The 21,743-nt window shown below is 41.7% G+C and overlaps 2 protein-coding genes across 5 annotated transcripts; both read left to right on the top strand.

Moving 5' to 3' along the window:
* The first annotated feature begins 489 nt into the window (after positions 1-489).
* On the top strand, positions 490-5,847 carry tent2 (terminal nucleotidyltransferase 2). 3 transcript variants are annotated; one of them, XM_046035743.1, is made up of 16 exons: positions 536-554; positions 693-749; positions 872-1,025; positions 1,156-1,263; positions 1,396-1,648; positions 1,757-1,871; positions 1,953-2,041; positions 2,145-2,202; positions 3,023-3,089; positions 3,187-3,263; positions 3,441-3,569; positions 3,663-3,706; positions 3,987-4,123; positions 5,074-5,165; positions 5,290-5,369; positions 5,490-5,847. In XM_046035743.1, the coding sequence occupies exons 3-16, from the start codon at positions 907-909 to the stop codon at positions 5,574-5,576; spliced, it is 1,455 nt and encodes a 484-aa protein (XP_045891699.1). In that variant the 5' UTR covers positions 536-554; positions 693-749; positions 872-906; the 3' UTR covers positions 5,577-5,847. The 3 variants fall into 3 exon arrangements, with proteins under 3 accessions (XP_045891697.1, XP_045891699.1, XP_045891696.1); XM_046035741.1 differs by lacking the exon at positions 693-749 and having other exon boundaries at positions 490-554; XM_046035740.1 differs by lacking the exon at positions 536-554 and having other exon boundaries at positions 565-749.
* A 1,915-nt stretch (positions 5,848-7,762) lies between these two features.
* Positions 7,763-21,189, top strand: cmya5 (cardiomyopathy associated 5). 2 transcript variants are annotated; one of them, XM_046035941.1, is made up of 14 exons: positions 7,763-8,002; positions 8,897-9,521; positions 9,721-13,065; positions 16,566-16,661; positions 16,864-17,082; positions 17,186-17,208; positions 17,440-17,564; positions 17,667-17,801; positions 18,572-18,718; positions 18,930-19,077; positions 19,416-19,549; positions 19,671-19,788; positions 19,871-20,047; positions 20,134-21,189. In XM_046035941.1, the coding sequence occupies exons 1-14, from the start codon at positions 7,887-7,889 to the stop codon at positions 20,384-20,386; spliced, it is 5,661 nt and encodes a 1,886-aa protein (XP_045891897.1). In that variant the 5' UTR covers positions 7,763-7,886; the 3' UTR covers positions 20,387-21,189. The 2 variants fall into 2 exon arrangements, 1 of the variants encoding a protein (XP_045891897.1); XR_006822624.1 differs by lacking the exons at positions 17,186-17,208; positions 19,416-19,549; positions 19,671-19,788; positions 19,871-20,047; positions 20,134-21,189 and having other exon boundaries at positions 18,930-19,066.
* Positions 21,190-21,743: the final 554 nt, after the last annotated feature.

The raw sequence follows: 21,743 nt of genomic DNA, 5'->3' as shown, positions 1-21,743 counted from the left end.
GACTGTCGTTACAGCAACCAGGAACACTAACGAACCAGCAGTATCGATGACCCTGGCAAACGACCCCACTGAGGTTAAATAGCTGAGTTTCCCTGCCAGTCAGTCAGAACTGAAGAAGTCCTTTGGATGAGGGACGAAACGTCTTCCAGTATCTTCAACCAAGTCCAGTTGCCCTTGACTTTAACCTTCGTTGGATAACTATGACCTGGATGACTGAGAATCTTCATAGACATCGAGTTTAATGGAGATAGGCTATCTGTGATTGTGTATTAGTCAAACTAACATAATCACAAATATCACTAGTTCAAAGCTTGATGTAGGCCTATTGGCTTTTTCTGGAGGGGGGTGTTGATTTCACTGTTCAATACTATTATTGATACAGCACACTGTGTAGCCAAAATCTTTATTTGTTTTGCTTTTGAGTGGATTTCCCCTTTAACTAGCAGGGCCACGTCCCCTTTAAATCACGCTCCATTACGTCATGGCATCAATGCGGAAGTATGTACTCAGGAAACTAGCACCTTCAGTTTTGTTTACATGTGACATGCAATTTGGTAAGTGGTACATAGTTCAGTTTTTGAGTAAACGTTTTCAACACTTAGTGACACGTTTCCGAAGACACATTCTTTACACGAATCTACAGAGAAACATATTTAATTGTGTGATAATATCGTTACTGATATATGAATTAGCTAGCTAGACGCTGCTTAAACGTCGAAGTCTGAGCTCGCTTTGTTGCCCGATCACAAGTAAGTTTCGGTTTCCTCAGTAAATCTTCGTGGCATTAACGTTACTGTTGTGTTAAGTTATGAGTTCAGCCACAGCTCGTCTTTAATTACTGACACTAACCGTTCTGTTGGTTTTTGTTAAGGTATTTGATGCTGGAGCTCTTTGAAGAACCGCAGCATGTTCCCCCACGGCGCTGCACCGAGGGGGCGGTCAGCCTACAGTAAGGGCCTGTACCCACCACCCTCTGTGCCTCTATACTACGATTACAACCACCAACCCCTGGCTGGTGTCAATAGGTGAGCCTGCCCAAGAAACCAACTGCACTTGTGTACTAGACAGCATCAATACAATAGTAGAACTTTCATATGGTTTCTTGTTGGGCGCGTTTATGTCCTGTATAGTAATACACACATGCCTGTTTGGTAGCTTCTATGTTCCTGGATTAGAGAGGTTGCCTTCATATGAATGGAAACCCACACCACCCACCTCTCCAGTCCCTCCTCATCGCACACCAACTGTGACCAATAGGCGCAAGTATGTAATTTGACCATTTATTCATAACTAAATAATCTCGTTCTTCAGTATCTTTAAACTCACTTCCCTTTTATGAACATTTGCCTTTAACATATCTTGTGATGTTTTTCCTTATCATTGTGTTTCTTTCAGGAGGCAGATTGATGAATACACCCCCAATGTTGTGAAACGCCAACGCCTTGACTCTTCTTCCCACCCAGTAATCGGCTCCCCTTTAATTCGGGCACCTCCCCCTCGTCGTCCTGACCAAGTGGTCGCAGGGCCATCAAGATCATCCTTCACTGATTTTGATCGCTCTTATCCTAGCCCACGTGCCCAGCCCCAACCCCAGGTGCCTACTATCCCAGATAGCTCCCACAGCCTGCAGGCCTACGCAAAGGACAAGGTACTGTATATTCAGAAGGCCTTAACCTGCATCCGAAATACGTTAAATCCAACTATGTGTGCATGCAGGTATGGTTGATTTAGTCAGGAGATTTGTTTGTGCCCTCAGCTGAGTGTTCAGATGGTTGAGCTGTTTGAGGCGTGCCAGCAGCAATCTTCTGATTTGGCCCGAAAGGAGACTTGCCGAACTCGGCTGCAGCAAGACATACAGCGTGTCTATGCAGGTGTGTTTGAAATATACCGTAAAGCTCTGCTTTGACTGACTTTCTGTTGTGATCCTTATTCACTAAATGCGTTTCTTGCAGCGGCACGACTTTACTTGACGGGATCTTCTATGAATGGGTTGGGCTGCCGGAGCAGTGATGCTGATCTGTGTCTGGTCCTCAAAGGAAATGTGAGTATCCCTGAGTCTGCGTGGTGAATGTCATCCAAAGTGTGTGTGTGTGTGTACACAACACACACATTCTCTCAAACACCTCCATGTTTTTCTGTTTCAGAAAAGACCTGATCCCATTCATGTACTCTCAGTCCTCCAAAGGTTGTTCAGATCACTGTGTGAGTAATAATAAACTATTTTTTTGAATATCAAATTATTTAGAATAATTTATTGTATTCTTAACATGGTTGGAAAGCTCTTATTTACTTATTTACTTACATGTTTTACTAAACAAAATAAAAAATAGTGGGATCCCTAGATTTTGTTTTCTCCACTGACTCCACCGGGTGGCGCTATTTACCCAGTGGAAAAATAGTTTCAGGTTCACTGAAAAGGAAACCAAAGGTATTTATCATTCCTCTATTTTGTGCCTCCTTGTCTCTTCTCTCCTCCGTCCTCCAGCCTGTGAAATTTATTTCAGCACTCCATCTCGAAGGACATCTAAATTCCTAAAATGCTTTGAGAGGAGAGAGGAGCTATGAGCGTAGGTGCACCGGTTTATCCTTTGCGAAAGTCTTTTCAGCACCCGTGACACATAAAAAGAGGCATTACACACAGCTGGAAGGTTGTGTTAGTTATTTAAGATGTCAAATGCACGAACAAACTTTCTGCCCTTCACCGTTTGTGTAGTGCCTCTTAAGGCGCAGTTTTACCTGCATTCCTTAATGACATTTCACTTTAATAGACATTTGATAGACTTTGATACATTATGTTGTAATTACCTGTGCCACACGTCTCATTTCATTGATGGCTCAGTGGCAAGGATGCCTCTTTTCGATGCCTGTTGCCTCAACTCCTTTCCTCGTGTCATCTCCTCGACTCATCCGCTCACATCTCGGGTGGGAGGGATGCGAGAAGTGGAGTCGAGGATGTACAAACTGAGAAACGAGAAAGGCCTTAAATTACCACAAATCCTATGATGTTTGTTTTGATTCATAGCATATATAGAGAGGACTCAGCTGATCAGAGCCAAAGTGCCGATCCTCAGGTTCAGAGAGAAAGGCAGGTAGGAGCAACACAGTCGTGGAAGCCTGTTTTTACATCATCATCAAAGTCCGAAAGAAGTGTTAATGTGACCACTTCTCTACTCCCACCCTCTTTAGTGATCTGGAGTTTGACTTGAATATCAACAACACAGTGGGCATCAGAAACACATTCCTTCTGAGGAGTTATGCCTATGGTGGGTGAGATGGTCGACAATACTTTGGTTTTGATGGCACCAATTTTTCAAAATGTCTCTGTCTAATGTTAAGTCAACTCTTAACAGTGACTTTGTTTATTAGTCCAGCCACAAGCAATGCATATGTTATTTGAAATTTCTTGTTTTGACCCGCTATGTTTGTGTGGTTTCTCTCAGCTGATCTCAGGATAAGACCCATGATCCTTGTTGTTAAGAAATGGGCACGGCATAATCAAATCAATGATGCCAGCAAAGGAACGTTAAGCAGCTACACACTCGTGCTGATGGTGCTGCACTCCCTCCAGAGTCAGTACAATCTCACACACAGACAAAATCTCTTTTTTAATTCCCATTTGACTTATTTTGAATCTCGTCATATACGTGTTGTTTTCTTTACAGCTCTTAGTGATCCTGTCCTTCCCTCCCTACAGAGGGACTACCCAGTAAGTGTCTCCATTTCTTTTGCAACTGAGTCCTGTTTACACTATCAGTTTAGCTTTTATTTTTTACCCTCTCATCCAGGCATAGAATAGAAGGTCAATTAATATGTTATAAATATATGCCTTTGCGGACTCATCTTTCCAATTATATCCTCTGTCTCTTTTGTAAAAATACATTTCTGCATCACTTTAACTTGACTTCATCCACCACCTTGAAATAATCTATTATAAAATGAAAAAGTGCTCCGTTTTAAGTCTTTGTGTCATGTGCCTTGATTTTCAGGAGTGTTTTAATCCCTCCATGGAAATTGACATGGTTCCAGAGGGAACTAAACACGTCCCGCCCTACATCTCAAGAAACCAGTCCTCTCTTGGAGAGCTGCTTCTGGGCTTTCTCAAATACTATGCCACAGACTTCAGGTATCTCCCAAGGACATCACATTACTGAGTCTAGTGTTTCAGATGCACTCTTGGTTCTTTTGCCTGCTCATTTTCCTGTTCCCATTCCTCACCTCCTGCTCCTTTAGCCAACTTCTTCACTCTTCAGTCCCCTGTCTCTCCTCTCCTCCCTCTATCCTGCAACATCTTCTCTGGTTTCATGTTTCTGGGTGAAGGGCAGGAGCAGGTGGGACCTTTTGGCCTAACACAACATTAACATGACAAACCATGATCCCTGTGTTTGCAGTAAGTGTGTTACCATTCCACGCCACACTTGTAAGGTTGAACTGAAACTCACCAAGCAAACAGATTTGTTTACATTTTACAGTGTCAAACGCCGTAAACAGGTCACACGTGTTGAGTGATTTTACATTTTCTTGCCCTTGATGTACAAATTTTACAGGCTTAACATTACTACTGACATTTGTCCTACCTTCTTGGCATTTGTTTCAATCAACTCATGTCAATAAAGTTGAACTTGCAAAGACTGAAATGAATCTATCTTGAATTTGATGCATTCAATATAGCTCCAACTTTTAAGACTTTAGATTTAAAAGGCAGTAGTTTGAAGGTTATTATGCCCACTTTTAAGCCTCAGATGCATTTTAATTGACCAGTAAGAATGAGTTTGCAAAACAATTTCCCGCATTATCATATGACCGTCTTGTATATTTGATCAAAATAAGAATGTTTCATGTTCACATTATACTTTTTATACTGCACTGAATTAAACTAAAACCAACTGATGCCTGGAAGGTACAGAATCTATCTGGAAAAGCTATATTTGTTGGCAGTAACGTGTCAATATTTTGTAGTTGATTGGCTAAAAGCCACTGGTACAGTCCTTTTTTTAAAATTTATTTTATTGCTTATTTTTCAGTGTAATAGGTGCAAAACAATCCCCTTCCTTTTGTTTTTTCTGTGTCTTGCAGGTGGGATAAGCAGGTGATCTCTGTTCGAGAGGCCAGAGCTTTGCCCAAGAACAATTCTCAAGAGTGGAGAAACAAATACATATGTGTTGAAGGTAAACATTTCAGTGTAAATGACATGCCACCACCACCACTGAACAATAACTGGTTCATCAGTGTTAGAAATGTTCCCAGAAATGCTACATATTCAGTGAGCGACAGCAATTCCTTGTGTTTCAGAGCCATTTGAAAGAAATAACGTTGCCAGGGCAGTCCATGAGAAGGTCAAGTTTGATGCCATTAAAGCTCAGTTTGTGGAGGTACATGCCAATCCTGATAACTGTGCGCCCTTCATATTTTCTTTCGTGCTCCAAGTTGCTGTTGGCCAGCCATGAGTTATTCATAATCCTCCTGCTTCTCATCTCTCTGTGTCTGTGCAGTCATATCGGATACTACAACAGAGGAAGGACTTGAACTCGATCCTCCCAGTCAGAGCCATCATTAGCAAGGAGTCATCCAGGAGATAAGGGATTCCTCTAATTAGACGAGCTTCTACCTCAAGACAAGCCTGTCCCCAGAAACAAAGAGACACCTTTGGGATGTGCTGAGAGAGGCACCCGGCTGCCTCGGCACCTCACAGCCAGAAAGACTCTGAATGCTCTGGCTGCCTCGGTATCGGTCACAAACTGTATGTCCTGTGGCAGTACATATTGAAAATACTGCACTCAGTTTCAGATGCTTTGCAGAATTTTCCAAATTATTGTAACTGATAATAAAAATACAGTATATGTTTAGTGACACCAGAGGGCTCTGATATTCTGTCACTTGAAATGGTGACAGAGAGATGCTGCACTGAAGCAGTCAGTGTCATTAGAGATGGTTATTTCTCTTACACAGCCCTCTTTCCCAATGCGCATAGCATTCCTAGGAAGAAGTTAAGTATACTGACAAAGTATGAAAGACAGAATAACACCTGCAACCTGCTCATATCTCAAGCTGTCTCAAATGGAAGCAGCAGCGTTTATGTTTGACTGGTCTCAAACAAGTTTCTCTCTTCTAATCTACGTTTTAGTTACATACATTGCTAGAGCCATACTGCACAGAGTCAGATGTAAAGATGCCAATAATAAGTTTATGCCACGTATATGCACAGTATATTGTCTTCAGCCCATCTGGACCAACTTGTAACATAAAAGCATTTTTTTCTATTTTTCTAGGTCTGTAGTGAAGCTATTGTGGGTTTAAACACCATATATACTTTTTTTTTGAAGGCACTCACCTTTTTGGTCATGGACGTCTTTAAGTTTCTAAGCTTCTCTGAAAACTGAGCTTGTTAAGTTGAAGATGTTGAAGTTAGTGTCATAATTGAAGTTACTCCGAGGCGATCACTGGAGGCCTGGACTCTGGATAATCCCACTCCTTTATCGTTGCTCCTGTTTTTGTGGTGTATTATTTTATGTAGGCTGGTGTCATTTTAGTTCAGTATCTGCCTGAGTTATTTGGACAAAAAATGTATAACAGAAAAGGCAACAGATGTCATTCCCTCATTTTTGGTTTACTTAACACATAAGTTATTGGTTTACACGTGAGCGTGACATTTTTTGTGTGTGACATGTTTTTCTTCTTTTGTTTTTGTTTTATATTTTTCCTCTGCTCTTTTTTTACATTACTGACTTTTAAATGTTTATTTAAAAACATTAAATCTCTGAAGATGTATGATTGTTTTCACTTGGCTCTATGTGAAGCCCCCTGAGTTATTGGCTATGCTAATAGAAGTGCAAAAGTCCTTTTAAATTGTACCCTGTCGTTCATGTTCAGATGAGGTGATAGTAGAGTATTTGAGTAAGTGATGTTTGGTGGCATCCTTGTTTTTATGTTTTACTGTAATTTGGGCCAACCCATCGCACAATATTATACTTGATCACCTTGCATTTAAAAACCAAGATCAGAGATTTCATCCACAGGTATTATGTTTAACCATTTAAGCACAAATAGCATCCCAAAGATCTGTTCCAATCTGCCTAGGCCTTCTAATATTTTGAAGTCAGGTGTCATTTTGTGTCCTCAAGGTAAAGCAGTTTATCCACCGTCATCAGGAGCTCTTACGTCATTTAGTACGTTATAGGTGCTTGTGATTCATATGCCTTTAAAAAAAGATTGCAAAAGAATGACTCCTGGATATCTGCACCTTTTGTTCAAGTGTTCTCTGCAGCCTCCCTTGACAGCTCCTGTGTAAATTGTTTTTTTGTTCTGTGGTTTGACGCCTTATTACACCAAGGTTTATGACTATTGCATAGTGCCAGTACTCCTAGAGGGTAGATACCTTACAAGAACTGTGTGTGTATGTGTGGCCCTGTTTAGTGTCGCTAACAGCAGCAGGGGGACCAGGGGGTACTGTTTCAGCACATAACCTATATTTAACTTAGCAAGGGGGATTTTGACCTTAAAGTCACACTGACTCATTCAGCTGTGGCCACAGGCACAGACCAAGAGAATCATGATTTTACTAGATCTATAACAGTCTTTTTTATGATAAGTTCAAAATGTAACTTCTTCTTAGAGTTTGTTGTATGTGTGCTTAACCTGAGACAAAGTGAGACCTACCCTCTCTCACTGCTCCCCCCCCCCCTTATCTCCACTCCCCTCTTCTCATTCCCCACTCAGTCTATTTCTATCCCCCGCTGAGTCAGATGGACAGCTCCCAACTTAGAATGACACAAACAGGCAGACCAGCTCTTCTGAAATCAGAGTGGCTGAAAACATCAAGAGGACTCTAAAATACACAGAAAAACAACATTGGGGAACTGCAAAGGCAAGAGCTGGAGGATTCTACCAAGATGGAGGAGTGTGAGAGTCTGGACTCTGAGATGACAGAGCTGCAGGAGTTTCAGTACGAGGCCTCAGAGGCCATCAGCCAGGACGATGAAGACGAGGTGGAGGAACTGCAAAACAGGTGCTTTACACACTACAACTTACAAGCTGAATAACCTCAATTGTGGCTCACTTTTACCTTGTGTAAAGTGGTGTCTTCTGCTAGAAGATTTTACCACGAACTTACCACATGTACTGAATGGAGTCTGTGAGAAACCACCTGTTTCTCAGATGCATTTTGCTATTGAGAGCAAAAAGAGAAGCTGTGTCTTATCTCTGTCTGGGGAGCGTGACTGGACAAGTGTATCCAAATGACACACATCCAAATGATCATCTGTTCTTCAGCTCATACAAGGAATTGTCAGTGTGGCACTACAGCCCGCTCTATTCTAATATTTGATATTGTTCACCATCCCATATTTTACATCTCATTTATCATGTTTCATACTGGGTGCTCTAGCTATCCTTGCCATGTCATAAATAGTAGAAGATACTGATATGTTGAATGTATCTGGGAAGGCCAGGCATCTCTTCTCTAATATTACATGAATGACGCTTTGGGACATCACCTTGCGGTAACCCTGCATTGGCTGAGCTGTATTCATAGCAGGAGGGAGAGCTCATAGTGCATTTGGTCATTAGTTTTTCAGCTCATCGCTCATGTTGGCAGCCTGGCACCAGACACCTCCTATAATGCTGTAGATCTACACTCCTCAAGTGATCATCTTGAGAATACATCAGTGGGTGTTATCATGTTTTCAGCTAAGTTGCCTCAGGTGCAAAACGTGAATGTGGTGTCCATGCTGGCACATCTTGCTCAGATATGTTTAATTTGATTCATTGGTTTGTTCTCTGCTTGCATTTCAATGAGTTGTTGCCAAAAGGATCTCTTCTTGCAGTTAGACTGTTTAGTCATGCCCTTCCTCTTCTAGTAAACTGCTCTCCTTCTAACTCTGCCCATTCTTCTCTCCTCCAGTCTGCGAGAGGTTGTGCAGGACCAGTCTGTGAAGCCCAAACTCCAGTGCCTTATGGTGGATCCGTCGTTCTCCATGGTAACTGTTCAAAGTGAGGATAGTGGCATTGTTTGGGAGACGGCCTCTAGCCGCTGCTCTACCCCTTGGGCCTCTGAGACCAGCTCCACCTCTGAATCCTACAGCATGGAGGGCCCTGGAGCGGCAGGAAAGATCACCATCGTCTTTGATGAGGAGAAAATAGTCCGCAGGAGGATAAGGTCTGGAGGAAGGAGTAGCAGACTGGGGGACAGGCTGAGCCGACCTGGTAGTTCAAGATCGGCTTCAGCTCTGGGAGCGGAGAGACCGGAGATGGCGGAGGTTTCCCTTCCCAATGTCAAACAGGAGAAAATCGAAACAGAACCGGACTTGGAGGAAATCAAAAACAAAGATCAGCAGCTGTTTAGTTTGATTTCAGAGGGTTATGAGATTCTCAATATCAGAGTCCCCTCCAAACTTCCCACTGTGGATGAGGAAGAGAGCACAGAGCTGCAGGACAATTTGTCTTATTTGGACGAGACTCCAAAGATCAGGTCTCGGCAACAGTATCATGTTATGCCAGAGGAAGGGGTAATACTTGTTCACCAAGAGGTATTTACTGATTTCTCTGATTGATTTGAGTCGTTTTAATAATGAAGTACTTTAATATTTCTTCACACCTTCTAACACCATTTTGGGTTAATTCTACCATTAACATGAAATCAACATTTTAATATGTCTAGTAAAATGCTGTTTTAAAACACTAAATTGGCCTCTATAGATTGACTCGCTGATTGTGATCTTTCCTCAGCCCTCAGAGCAAGACTATTCTCAGCCGTCAGTTGAAACAGAGCTCAGACACACACCCACTCAGAAAGAGAGCACCAGCGACATAGACTACTTTGAAAAGTTTACCTTGCTCGATGAGGTGGTCCCTGGGGAACAAGCTCCAGAACTGCAGGAGGCGGCAGAACAGCCTACAGCAAAGCCCCCAGTAGAGGATCAAAAGCCAGCTAAAGAGACAGCCACAGACAGCCCCTCTGCATCAGAAGATTCTTTTGTCTTTGTTACAGATGTGGAGATAGCCGGGGAACACCTAGATGAGGTCTTCTACGGAGAAGCACCTCCTGCTGATGCACTGCAGCGGAGAGATGATGATGAGGTGGAGGGTAGAGCAGGGATGAGAATGAGACGAGAGAGCCAGAGATCTGGTAAGGAGAGTGGTTCAGTGTTGTTTGGGAGTGAAGAGACCATCCTCACGCCCATCTTTATCTCCTCTGGACCCCCTAAGATCATTGACCTCATCCTGCTGGAGGAGCCCACCGCCATGTCCTTCATGTACTCAGACCTTTATGAGGATGCTGTAGGCGAAAGGCGAAAGAGTGATGAGGAATACTCTGAGGCAGAGAGCGTAGCATCGGAGACGTCTTATAAGAGACGTTTGTCAGATTCAGAGGAAGGGCACGGGTACCTGGAGAAGTTTATTTTGAAGGATGAAACTCCCACTGTGGAGGTACAACCAGAGCCAGCGGAGGATGAGATGGAGGGGAGGAGGATGTGGTCACAGAATAAGTTTGAAATGACAGGATGTCTGACAAGAGTGGTCAAAGAAGACGAAGACGAGGACAAGATAAAGACAGAGGAACCAAAGACACAGGAGGTCAGTTTTGGAGGTAGGAGTGAAAATTTAAAATCAGCTACATTCAAAGAGAAAAGAGAAATAGTTACAGAACCAGAGAGGGAGAAGGAGGAAATACACATCTCCTTGGTGACTGAGGAACAGGCTGTCGGAGAAGCCTCAGAAGAATCTATTCAGGAGTCCAAACTGAGAAAGGATCAGATGGATGATCAGAAAGTGGAACATGAGGAAAAGAGAGATCAGACTGACTGTCCTGAGAGCGGCACTGATAAACCACTTCCCGAAATGCAACAGGTGGACAGTAAAGTAGAAAAAACAGAGGAGTGTGAGAAGCATCAGAGAGAAGTGTCGGCAGAAACAACTAGCGTTATTGAAACTGAGCAGCCATGTCAGATACAAGAAGCGATTGAAAAAACAGCCCAGGTGGTTGCAAATGCGACAGAAAAGACAGCTGTGATAGCACCTGTAAGCGATGAAGTGCCTCACATCATCCCTCAATCTGAAATACTAACGGAAACCCCTGAGAAGAGTTTGTCTGAGGAGGCACTTACTGACACTAAGATGATGGCTGCTGAAGAGAGAGTAGTAGCTGAGGCCAAAGCAGAGGCACCAGCAGAAGCGAAAGAACCTGAGACTAAAAGACAGGAAATGCTCACCTCTACTGCAATAGATACATCAGCTGAAACATCGCTATGTGAGGATAAAGAAGCAGCAGCAGTTGTTTCTGAAGACGTTGCTCCTGTTGAGGTTATCACTGACTGTAGTTCAACAGTACACGCAGTAGTGGAGGTAACTGAAAAAGCAGTGGATGAAAAAAAGATCCAAACTCAGGTTCAGATTGATCTTCAGGAGGTAACAAGTGTTGTGACAACAGATGTTCAAACAGCAGCTCCTGAAGGAGAAGAAGAACGTGAGGCTCTAACAGAGGATACTGCAGTTCAGAGCCAACATATTACAAAAGCTGATCAGGAGTCAGAGGTTAAAACAGAGATTTCAAGTGAAGTATGCAAACCTGTGACAGACTCGGATACGAAACAGCATGACATTCTTGAGACCAAGCAGCATCAACAAGAGTCAGTAACTGACTGCGATTCAGACAAAACAAAGCTGATAACTGAAGCTGAAGCTAAAACATCCACAGAGGACACTGAGACTGTTATTCAGGAGATGGTGAATGTAGATGATGACTTAATCCTCCTTATCCCGAAAGGGCAAGCTGTAGAGATGGACATAGGGATTAGTCAGTGGTCAGAGAAGACTACAAATTATACAGTAACACTCTCTGAACCTGACAGCACATGTGAACGTCTCATAGCACCTGAAACCACCACCATATGTTCAGAGGAGCTTCAGGCACCAACTGAGGAAACAGTGACAGAGCCTCAACTAGAAATAAAACCAGAAGTTGTTCTAAAGGAAGAAGCACTACCCAGTAATGAGTTAGCCAGTAAGTACTCTCCTCCTTTACCTGTGGAGGAGGCCAACACAGAGGAGCAGAAGGTGGAGCAGGACTTCGAGGAAGACGTGACCATCTTTTCCCCTCTGAGGAGCTTGACTCCCCCAGAGGATTTGTGTTGGCTGCACAGAGACTATACAACATCAGAAGCAGCAGACTTAGAAAAAAAGGCAGAGATGCACAAGATGAAAGTGACCCTCGTAACAGACATTGTTAAAGAGGATTCAAGTCCACAGATTGAGCTGCACAGAGATGTTGTAGGGCAAAAGATGGAGCAAGATGAAGCAGTTGCGGAGGCTCCAGAGGTGACTGTTGAGGAGCTTGAATATGAGGTAATATCTAAACAGGATGCAAAAGAAATGCCGGAACCTGAAACACAAAGAGGTGAAGAGGAACCAGTGGGTGAAAAAGAGATCCAAACTCAGGTTCAGATTTATCTTCAGGAGGTAACAAGTGTTGTGACAACAGATGTTCAAACAGCAGCTCCTGAAGGAGAAGAAGAACGTGAGGCTCTAACAGAGGATACGGCAGTTCAAAGCCAACATATTACAGAAGCTGATCAGGAGTCAGAGGTTAAAATGGAGATTTCAAGTGAAGTATGCAAACCTGTGATGCCAGAAGAAGTCAAGACAGACTCAGATAAAAAACAGCATGACATTCTTGAGACCAAGCAGCATCAACAAGAGGAATCAGTAACTGAGGTGCTTGAATATGAGGTAATATCTAAACAGGATGCAAAAGAGATGCCGGAGCCTGAAACACAAAGAGGTGAAGAGGAACCAAAACCTGAGTCTGGTCAGCAGAGAGAAGAAAGGATGGAGATGGAGATGGAGAAGGAGAACAAAGTATTTGATCTGTCCCCAGAAGAAGAGCTCATTGAGGCTGACTATGAAATCTTTGATGAAGAGGAGGAGAGTCAGGCACGACTGGCTGCTGAGCTGGAGGGGATGGACTGGTTCTGTCTCACTTGTGGATGTCTGCTGTCAAAGGACGACTGTGTCTCTGGAGAGCATCACAGCCATGAGGTGACTGGTGTGGACAAAGCCTACGAGGAAATCAAGGTAATATACTATGTGAATGCAAACATGTTGTTTATATACACATTAATTTTTAACCCCAATGTTTGGGGTCTGTTTCAGTAACCGTAACAGCTGTAAAAGCTGCATTAAATACAATGGATTTTCATCTGCTCTATCTGTGATTGGTGTTGATAGTCTGTTTGGATTTCTGTTATTGGAGTTTTTTAACAGACCTTTCAGTCGTTTAATTGACCCCATACATAATTAATGTCACTAAGTAGAATAACTGCACACTTGTTTGTGAATGTTTAATAAGTAGGTAGGTAGGTAGATTAATTTTGTCACAATATAACAGGTTATAGAGGGAAATTGAGTTTGTAACTCCCATGTGCTACATAGCAGACACTATACATTAATATAGAAGCAATTATAAAAATGGTAAACAGAAATAAACTATATACAATGGAGCAGTGCTTAGGATTAATTTGAGCTTAAGAGTCTGATAGCTTTGGGGGGAAAAGCTGCTCTGCAGTCTGGTGGTGTGGCAGCACAAACTTCTATATCTCTTCCCAGGAGGCAGCAGGGTGAACAGGCTGTGGCTGGGGTGGGTACTGTCCTTTAGTATCCTTTGGGCTCTGCGTAGGTAACCTCACCTCCACCACTGATATCACTGATGCTCGGGAGATGGGTACCAATGATCTTCTGAGCGGTTTTAATCACCCAGAGCCCTCCGGTCCTGGGCCGTGCACATCCCATGCCAGTCTGTGATATTTCCAGTCAGGATACTTTCTATTGCTCCTCTGTAAAAGCTGACAAGAACTTGGCACAGGAATTTGGCCTTCTTAAGCTTCCTCAAGAAATACAGGTATTTTTGAGCTTTCTTCACCATTGTGGAAAAGTGCTAGATCTAGCTAAAACTAATGTAGTATAAAATATAAATATATATAAATAAATATCTAAAAAGTCCTGCAATAAATCCTACCTATATGAAGATTATAATGTTCAGTTTTTGTTCAAACTGTTTTAGAGAGGTGTTGATTCAACTGTATGGTAACTTTGGAGGACATTGAAGTAGACCCTTTATTGACTGTACTTTTTACATAGTGTTGTGCAAGAAGTACTGTTAAGTAAGTTAATGTGCCACAATCACTACATGACATTAACAAATGATGTGCAAATGAAAACAATACAAGTATAGTAAAGTAAAGCTTGGTTATCATGCACAGCATCAGTAAAAGTATTAATGAATATTACACAGTGGACATGCAGGGTGTAGCAAAATGTTAAAAATAGATTTAAAGGAGTAGTTCTACATTTTGAGAGTTACTCTTATCTTCTATCTTTTTGGGCGCAAATAAGCATATTTCCCAAAATGCTTAATTATTCCTTTTTAGAGGAAATAACATGTTTTTTTTTCTTTTTGTTCTCTCTGTGGCCTCAGAGACTTCACAGTGTCTCGCATATGTTTGATCATTTTAGTGGGCTGCAGTCCTCATGTCTGATGGTATGCTCAACTCAAATAGCAGCTCATCATTATACACTTTACCCGCATTATTACAACACATGGTTATGATCATCACACATTTTACTGGCATTAGTTTGGGTCATCATATAATAAACTGGTCCTAAATTAGTCGGCTATAGATTTTCCATTCATGCTGGCAGGTTGCATGCTCTCAGGCTGCTGGCAGGCTTCGGCCAAGCACATTAAATTGTTGTGATGTAATGATCTGCTTTGATCAGTGGAAAGGTTTAGTGTGACATCATCAAGTGGAGATATGTGATCTGTTCGATCTCGCTGTCCCAGTGGGTCAGCACCGGGTCAGCTGTCTGCCTTTTAAAATTTTTATTAGTTGTATTATTATCAGTATTATTGTTGTTTTCTTTTACCTGTAGTTTTCCAAAAGCCATTCGTCCATCCTGTTCAAATATAAAATATTTAGAGAAAAGTCCTCATTCTGCTATAAGACACTCAATTCACTGTGAGAGACAATATTCAGTTGTTTGTCTTTAATCTCTGAGGATATATTGTACAACATGAGTGAAGTGAGATATTTCACCTTGAGAAACAGTCACAGTAAAGTATCTGGCATCTAAATCGAAGGAAAGCTGGAACAAACTAAGGAGGATCAAATGTCATTTCCAGATGATATTTGAACCAGGTCCTGTGAATGTGTGATGTTGTATTTTTGTGAAACATTGACAGCTGGACTGTAAATAAGACAAAGATCAAAGCTATAATGCAAGTCTGACTTCAGCACCAAGAAGTGCAGTCTATTCAGATACTCTAGAGAGGAAAATCGATCCTGACAAGTTAACAAAACTACTTGGCAAAACTGTATCCAGTCCAATTCTCTTGAATGTGCAATGTGCTCCTGCACTTCTTCAGACATGGATGTGTGCAAGTATGCTGGCACATTCTTCCTCACACACACACAAACACACACACACACACACACACACACACACACACACACACACACACACACACCTTGAACTAGTTAAATGTGAGCTGTCAGTGTTCAGGTGGTGACAGGGGACTGCCACAGTTCTTCCTCCTGGAATATCCTCCCTGATAATTCCCCTTAAAGTTGCATGAGGCTTTTACCTAAAGATTAACCTTTCTTGTCAGTCTAAATAATAACAACAGTTATGAACATCTATCTCCCGTTAACTGGGACCACACAGATCCATATCAGATTGCCTTAATAAAATTCATGTTTAAGATATTGCCACTGGTGGGAATATCCTAGCACGTGATGAATTGAGGCTTTATAGAAGGAGAAGAACACAATTCAAAGAAAGGGAGCTAGAAAGTTTGATTCACTGACATGATTAAATGTGTAGCAGACATGTCTGTTTTCTATTAGCAAAGAACAAGAAAGTGCATTTTACTGATATAATATTACACTAGTCCTTAAAATACAAATTCATTACAAACATTTCTGCATTGTTTGTACCTAATCAGAGTCATATCATATCCACAATGTTGTAATGATCATTTTTTGCTCAAAGAATAATATATATATTTTTTTCCCCAAGTCTGTCTTAAAACAATACTCACATGCTCATACTGTATGTACATTTCAGTATGTACATTTCAGGAGTTATTCTTTACCATAACTGTTCCTCCTTTCTATAAAGGCCACCAAGAAATTCTTTCTGAACGTGATTTAAATGCATCCACAGTCCTCGTTTTGTGGAAAAATGCATTCGGCTGAAATTAATATGAGGCAACAGCAGTCTGAGTTAGCCTCTCTGTCAGGGGAAACAAAAAGCGGTTATTTTGTACTAAAAGACTCTAAATGTGTGCGTGAAAAGAGGACTGTAGATTTTATTATTTTTATTCCACTGGACGCATGTTAGGAAGGGAGTATAGAAATAATTACAACTCTTTGAATATACTGTACATATGGGCATGTGAGTATTCTTTTTAAATCGACTTGTGAACCTACTTTTTAATCCCAATTTCCCGTATCTTGCGGTCAGAGGCGCTGGGAGATAAATGTGATATTTTACTTTCAAGTGTGTTGTTTTATCAGGAGAAGCTGAGTGACTGGATCTCAGAGCTTCAGGGGAGGTCAGAGAACACAGAGGACCTGGTGTCTGAGCTTGAACTGGCCTACAACTCTGTAGAGGTAAAACAAGCTGGCTTTGTTTAATTCACATTTAACACAATAAATAATAAAATGAGACTATACCCCTTTTTTTAATATTTGCCATTAGAGCTGTACACACAAAACATTGTGATTGTATGAAAAGATACCCACCATAAATTTATTTCAATTGTGAATATTTGTGAATATAATATCTGTTTTCCATCCCTCTCCTCTCGACCAGGACCAGTGTGTGGAGATCGAGGCAGCGATGCAGGCGCAGAATGAGGAGATGATGGCTCTGGTAATGGAGCAGTACAACAACATGTCTGTCAGCATGGAAGAGGAGAAGAAGGCCAAGCTGGAGCAGCTATATGACCAGATTGTCTCCTTCCAGGAGAGCATCGACTCTGCCAAGGCCACACTAGAGACCACGGCCAGGGAGGCTGAGACTGAAGCACGGGTGAGTCCTGAGGCTTGTTGATCAAGTGGTATGATGTCCGGCCAATAATCAAGGTTTATATCAAATTTCTGATAAATCCTTCTTCAATTTGTTCTCCTACTAGTCACCCGAAGACATTCATGCAAGGTAATGTGCTTTCATTTAATGGAGTGTGAGCTAGTGTGTGAACCAGTTTATACTAAGATGTTATTTGGTAGTGATAACCAAAACAGTTTGCTGCTTGACCTGCAGAGCTATAACCTATGTAGTATGCCAATATGTGGAATATTTAACTGTAGGGGTATATTCAAGCTCAGAATATAGAAAAGAAGGTTTGTGGTTGTGGCCAAAGGCATAATACTGTGGTTGTGTGATCAGGCTCAAGGCAGCTCTGGACTCTGCCATGTCACTGGAGCTGGGTCCCAAGGGACTGCTGGTGTTCGAGGACTATGCCAAGGGCAACACTTCCAGCTCTCACCTCGCACAGCGCAAGGGAATCCCAGGTAGGTCTCATATAAACATATCTTTAGCTACAAGAAGTTTTGTGTCATTTGTATATATGTGTGCAGTTATGAATCTTGTATGTCTCCTGGTCTGTGCCCCAGTGCCTCAGAGGCCTACGCTGCAGCCTCAGGAGCCAGGCTCAGCCACCAGCACCAGCGTCACTGTTTATTGGAAAGTCAACCCTGGAGATATCATAGACTGCTTCCAGGTGTACTGCATGGAGGATCCTCAAGGAGGTAAAAACTTAAGGGTGGTGTTTAAACTGGACAATTAGTACCAACATTACATTTTGATCACCATCTACTTCAGATAGTAAAGGGATCATTTTAATTGACAATGCAATTAACTCTTAATTAAATGTAAAAAGGGTCCTTTTATTTAAATGTTATGTAGATAAGGTGAGCCAGGTTGAGGTGTGATGAAGAAGTTTCTGAGACTGACGAAGACTTAACATTGCAAGGTTTAACGAGATTCGGCTGAGGAGCTTACCTAAGTTAACCTAAGTCACATTGTGTGTGATTCATGACACATGCAACACTTTCTACACAGAGCCAGCCAGACAGTCTGTCTGTAATGAAACAAAATAAAGATAATCTCGACCTTGGGTTACCCGAAAAAAATGGATAACAGTGGATCATTATCAAGGCAGCTGCGCCAGTCAGTTTACCAAGCAGGCAGAGAGGAGAGACAGAGGCTGACCTACTGTTTTGGAGAATCACTGGTTGTTACCTTTGACTTAGTTTAGCTCAGAAATTGACTCCAACATGACCTGGGAAAGCCTGTGTAATAGTACCCCTAAAATTCCTTCACAATAAATACAGATTTTATGGGATATTATCTTGTAGTATTTATAATATGTATAGATTTTGTTGATATGAACTCTAAATCCTGTCAACACTTTAGAACTTAGAAGAGATTATTTCTCCAAAGTTTTCTGACACAATTGTGACTTTCTGAGTTACACCATACAAACAAAATGCTTTGTTGTGGCTGCTGTTGTCCACAGCTGTGTCAGAGGAGTACCGTGTGACAGTGAAGGAAAGTTATTGTGTCCTGGAGGAGCTGGAACCTGACAAGACCTACAAGGTCTGGGTGATGGCTGTCAACTATACAGGCTGCTCTCTGCCCAGCGAGAGACTCGCCTTCAGAACTGGTCAGTCCACACAGTGGAGCTGAAGTTACAGCAATATAACAAATTTGTCTGTTAAAACTGTAAAGCATCATTTTAATTTCTACCAGCATTGTGAGGGGAGTTAAGATTGGTTTGAATATTCAGTGTTCACCAGTAATTTCTGTTTTTATACAGTATCTACAGATACTGGGGCAGATTTCATACTATTGATATCTTGTTCTCTTTCTGGCAGCTCCATCAGTGCCAGTGATTGATACAGAGCGCTGTACTGTCATGTGGGATTCAGCCACGCTGCGGTGGAGCTCAAAAAAACAGACTCTCGAACAGAGTTACACCTTGGAGTACAGCCACCAGTATGAACTGGAGGGAGAGGGGCTCAGGTGGGTGTTTGTTTTAACCAGATAGGTACTGTAATAGCTGTGTGGGAAAGACAGAAAAGTGCTTTAAAAGTAATTTGACACAGTTTGTAATTTCTGACACTGACCATATTAGGAAAGCTAGTAAATTTGGTTTAAAACTAACAGATGATAAACTGTACATGTCTCTGATATAGAAATGACATGTACAGACAAAAGACATGACTACACTTCCTGCCCAAACTACCTGCAGTAAAATATTTTTATACACTTATGACACTTCTGGAGGTACTGAGGTTTATTCCTTTCATTTCGTGTGTGTGTGTGTGTGTGTGTGTGTGTGTGTGTGGGACATACTCTAGGTCCATCTCAGGTATCAAACATTGTGAACATAGGGTTCTCCTGCAGCCCAATGTGAATTATCTCTTCTATATAAAAGCTGTAAATGAAGCTGGAGCCAGCGAACAGAGCGAGGCTGCACTCATTTCCACCAAAGGTAACGAAACACACAATTAAACTCTCTTTGTACTTAGATTTTTTTGTAACAAAAAAGCAGTTTCCTTTACATGTTTTTGTTTTGTAAATTATTTTCTCTTACCTGTTACTGTTGCTTTCAGGGACAAGGTTCCACCTGCTGAAAGCCTCAGCTCACCCCGCTTTGGAGCTGTCAGTTGACCAGACCACCCTGCACTACTCTCAGGATACACACGAAAACACACCATCTACAGACACGCCGTGAGTTTCCGTCAGCTCCTTTGGACCCCCTTAAGAAACATTTTAAGGAATATGTGGAAACCAGAGTTTGTTTGTTTTCAAGGTGTCCATCCATCCTGGGTGAGTTGTTGCCGGCACAAGGACATTACTACTGGGAGACCATTGTGTCAGGAAGCACAGCTTACAGGCTTGGAGTGGCATACAGCTCAGCCAATAGAAACAGCTCACTGGGGGAGAACAGCCAGTCATGGTGTTTGCAGTGTGTCCCTACACCATCAGGGTATGCATAAAGTATTTTCCCGTATTCCCTGTATTTCCTATCACGACTTTGGTCTAAACCCACCTTCCTTTGCTCTCTTTGTCCAGCTGCAGGTATCAATTGCTCCACAATGACGTTTTGTCCAGTGTGTTTGTGATTGAGATGCCTGAGCGAGTGGGAACTCTCCTGGATTACCAACTCGGTTGTCTGTCTTTCTACAATGCCCAAAGCGGTCAGTTGTTAGGCACTTTCTCCCAGCGCTTCACCCAGCCGTGCCAGCCTGCTCTGGCCTTGGAGATGCCGGGCAGCCTGGAGGTCTGCATGGTGCCGGAGAAGCCGGTGTTTATCAAGGACAGCTAGCTCAGCTAAATGCCTCACACACCGAGGAGTTTACAGTTCATGCTGGACATATATTGATTTGAATGATCTGAAAATGACTATTATTGTGAGAAATCTGCAGATCTGACAGGACATACAATATACTGATAGCCACAAAAAAGGCAGGAGACATACTGGCTCCCATTCTTCTAAGAGGCCTCATTAATCGGTTTGTGTGTTTTTAGTGCATCATTGCAAAACAAGGATTCTCTGATTGAATAGGGATTCAATTCAACATTTATATCTTTTGGTAACAGAAATAAAATGGTAAATATCAAAAACAGAGGCAGTGAAAATGAATGATGGCAGTGTGAAATACAACTGGACTGAAATTTAGTGCCTTGAACTTTTTTAACAGGTGAGTGTCGCGAGTATTTTGTTCAACCAAGGGAGATGTGAAATGTAATTTTTACCATAACTTATGCTGATATGATAGTTTTGTACTGTTCTGTAAATGTTCTGATTACTGTTACTCATTTTCAGTTTTCTCCTCTTTATCCAAACCCTTAGTGACAGCTTCCATGAGTAAAGGGTCTGACTGCACATTGAAGTCAAACACACACTGTGTCATTATTGAGACAAACAGTAGTTAAAAATCCTTTAAGGGAATTTATAGCGCCAAGAAATATACTGTAGAACTTGAACTGTGTTTCATATTGTGAATTTGTGTAAATAACCTTTGTAAACAGATGTGATCAATTCTATATTTTGTTATGTGCAACTCACAGCAAGTGGAGATTAATTGTTTTCCTTTCCCTGTCTTGTAAACTGATTTTCACATCTGAGCTGAATGAACATGTTTATTTTTCTATTTTCACAGCTGGACTGACAGTTTGTTTTGACTGAGCTCATTAGCAATCTTTCTAACATACATTCACCACCAGAGGGCCTCAGTACTCTGTTTTTTTTTTTTAGGAAATCGCCTTAACTGAGATACACAATATACTCTCTACAGCAGCGTGTAGTCACGTAAAAGGATCCTGAATACGCTATAACTAAACAGAAATCAAATATATTTCCAGAAATGTAATATAATATACATTCTTATAAACCCTAAAAATGGGTACACTTTGATACACAAATTGTGGGCAAAAATCTCTTCTAGAATTGAAAGGGGCATCAGGCCGAAATCAATCAAATACATTTCTGCTATTAATCCTAAAAACCTCTGCTAAATCTAGCATACAGACTTACAGATAGCTTTTTACGAATTACTGCTACTGTAGTTTTGGGAACCAACACCTCGCTGACAAAGCCACATATGGTTCTCCAGAGGACATGTCATTTCCCAATTATTACGTCACTATTTTTCCAGGCACTCGCACCTTTTCCAGTCACA

This window comes from Micropterus dolomieu, linkage group LG21, assembly GCF_021292245.1.
Source record: "Micropterus dolomieu isolate WLL.071019.BEF.003 ecotype Adirondacks linkage group LG21, ASM2129224v1, whole genome shotgun sequence".
Lineage (NCBI taxonomy): Eukaryota > Metazoa > Chordata > Actinopteri > Centrarchiformes > Centrarchidae > Micropterus > Micropterus dolomieu.
Note: the sequence above shows the minus strand (reverse complement) of the source record. Positions and strands in the feature narration are given on the sequence as shown.

What these genes read in the sequence shown, in the direction of transcription:
- tent2 (XM_046035741.1), top strand. Translation starts at nt 907, where the DNA reads ATGTTCCCCCACGGCGCTGCACCGAGGGGGCGGTCAGCCTACAGTAAG. An exon ending in TACTATGCCACAGACTTCAG is followed by an intron (nt 4,124 to 5,073) that starts GTATCTCCCAAG and finishes TGTGTCTTGCAG; the next exon opens with GTGGGATAAGCAGGTGATCT. An exon ending in CAAATACATATGTGTTGAAG is followed by an intron (nt 5,166 to 5,289) that starts GTAAACATTTCA and finishes CTTGTGTTTCAG; the next exon opens with AGCCATTTGAAAGAAATAAC.
- cmya5 (XM_046035941.1), top strand. Translation starts at nt 7,887, where the DNA reads ATGGAGGAGTGTGAGAGTCTGGACTCTGAGATGACAGAGCTGCAGGAG. An exon ending in CCCGAAGACATTCATGCAAG is followed by an intron (nt 17,209 to 17,439) that starts GTAATGTGCTTT and finishes TTGTGTGATCAG; the next exon opens with GCTCAAGGCAGCTCTGGACT. An exon ending in CTGGAGGGAGAGGGGCTCAG is followed by an intron (nt 19,078 to 19,415) that starts GTGGGTGTTTGT and finishes GACATACTCTAG; the next exon opens with GTCCATCTCAGGTATCAAAC.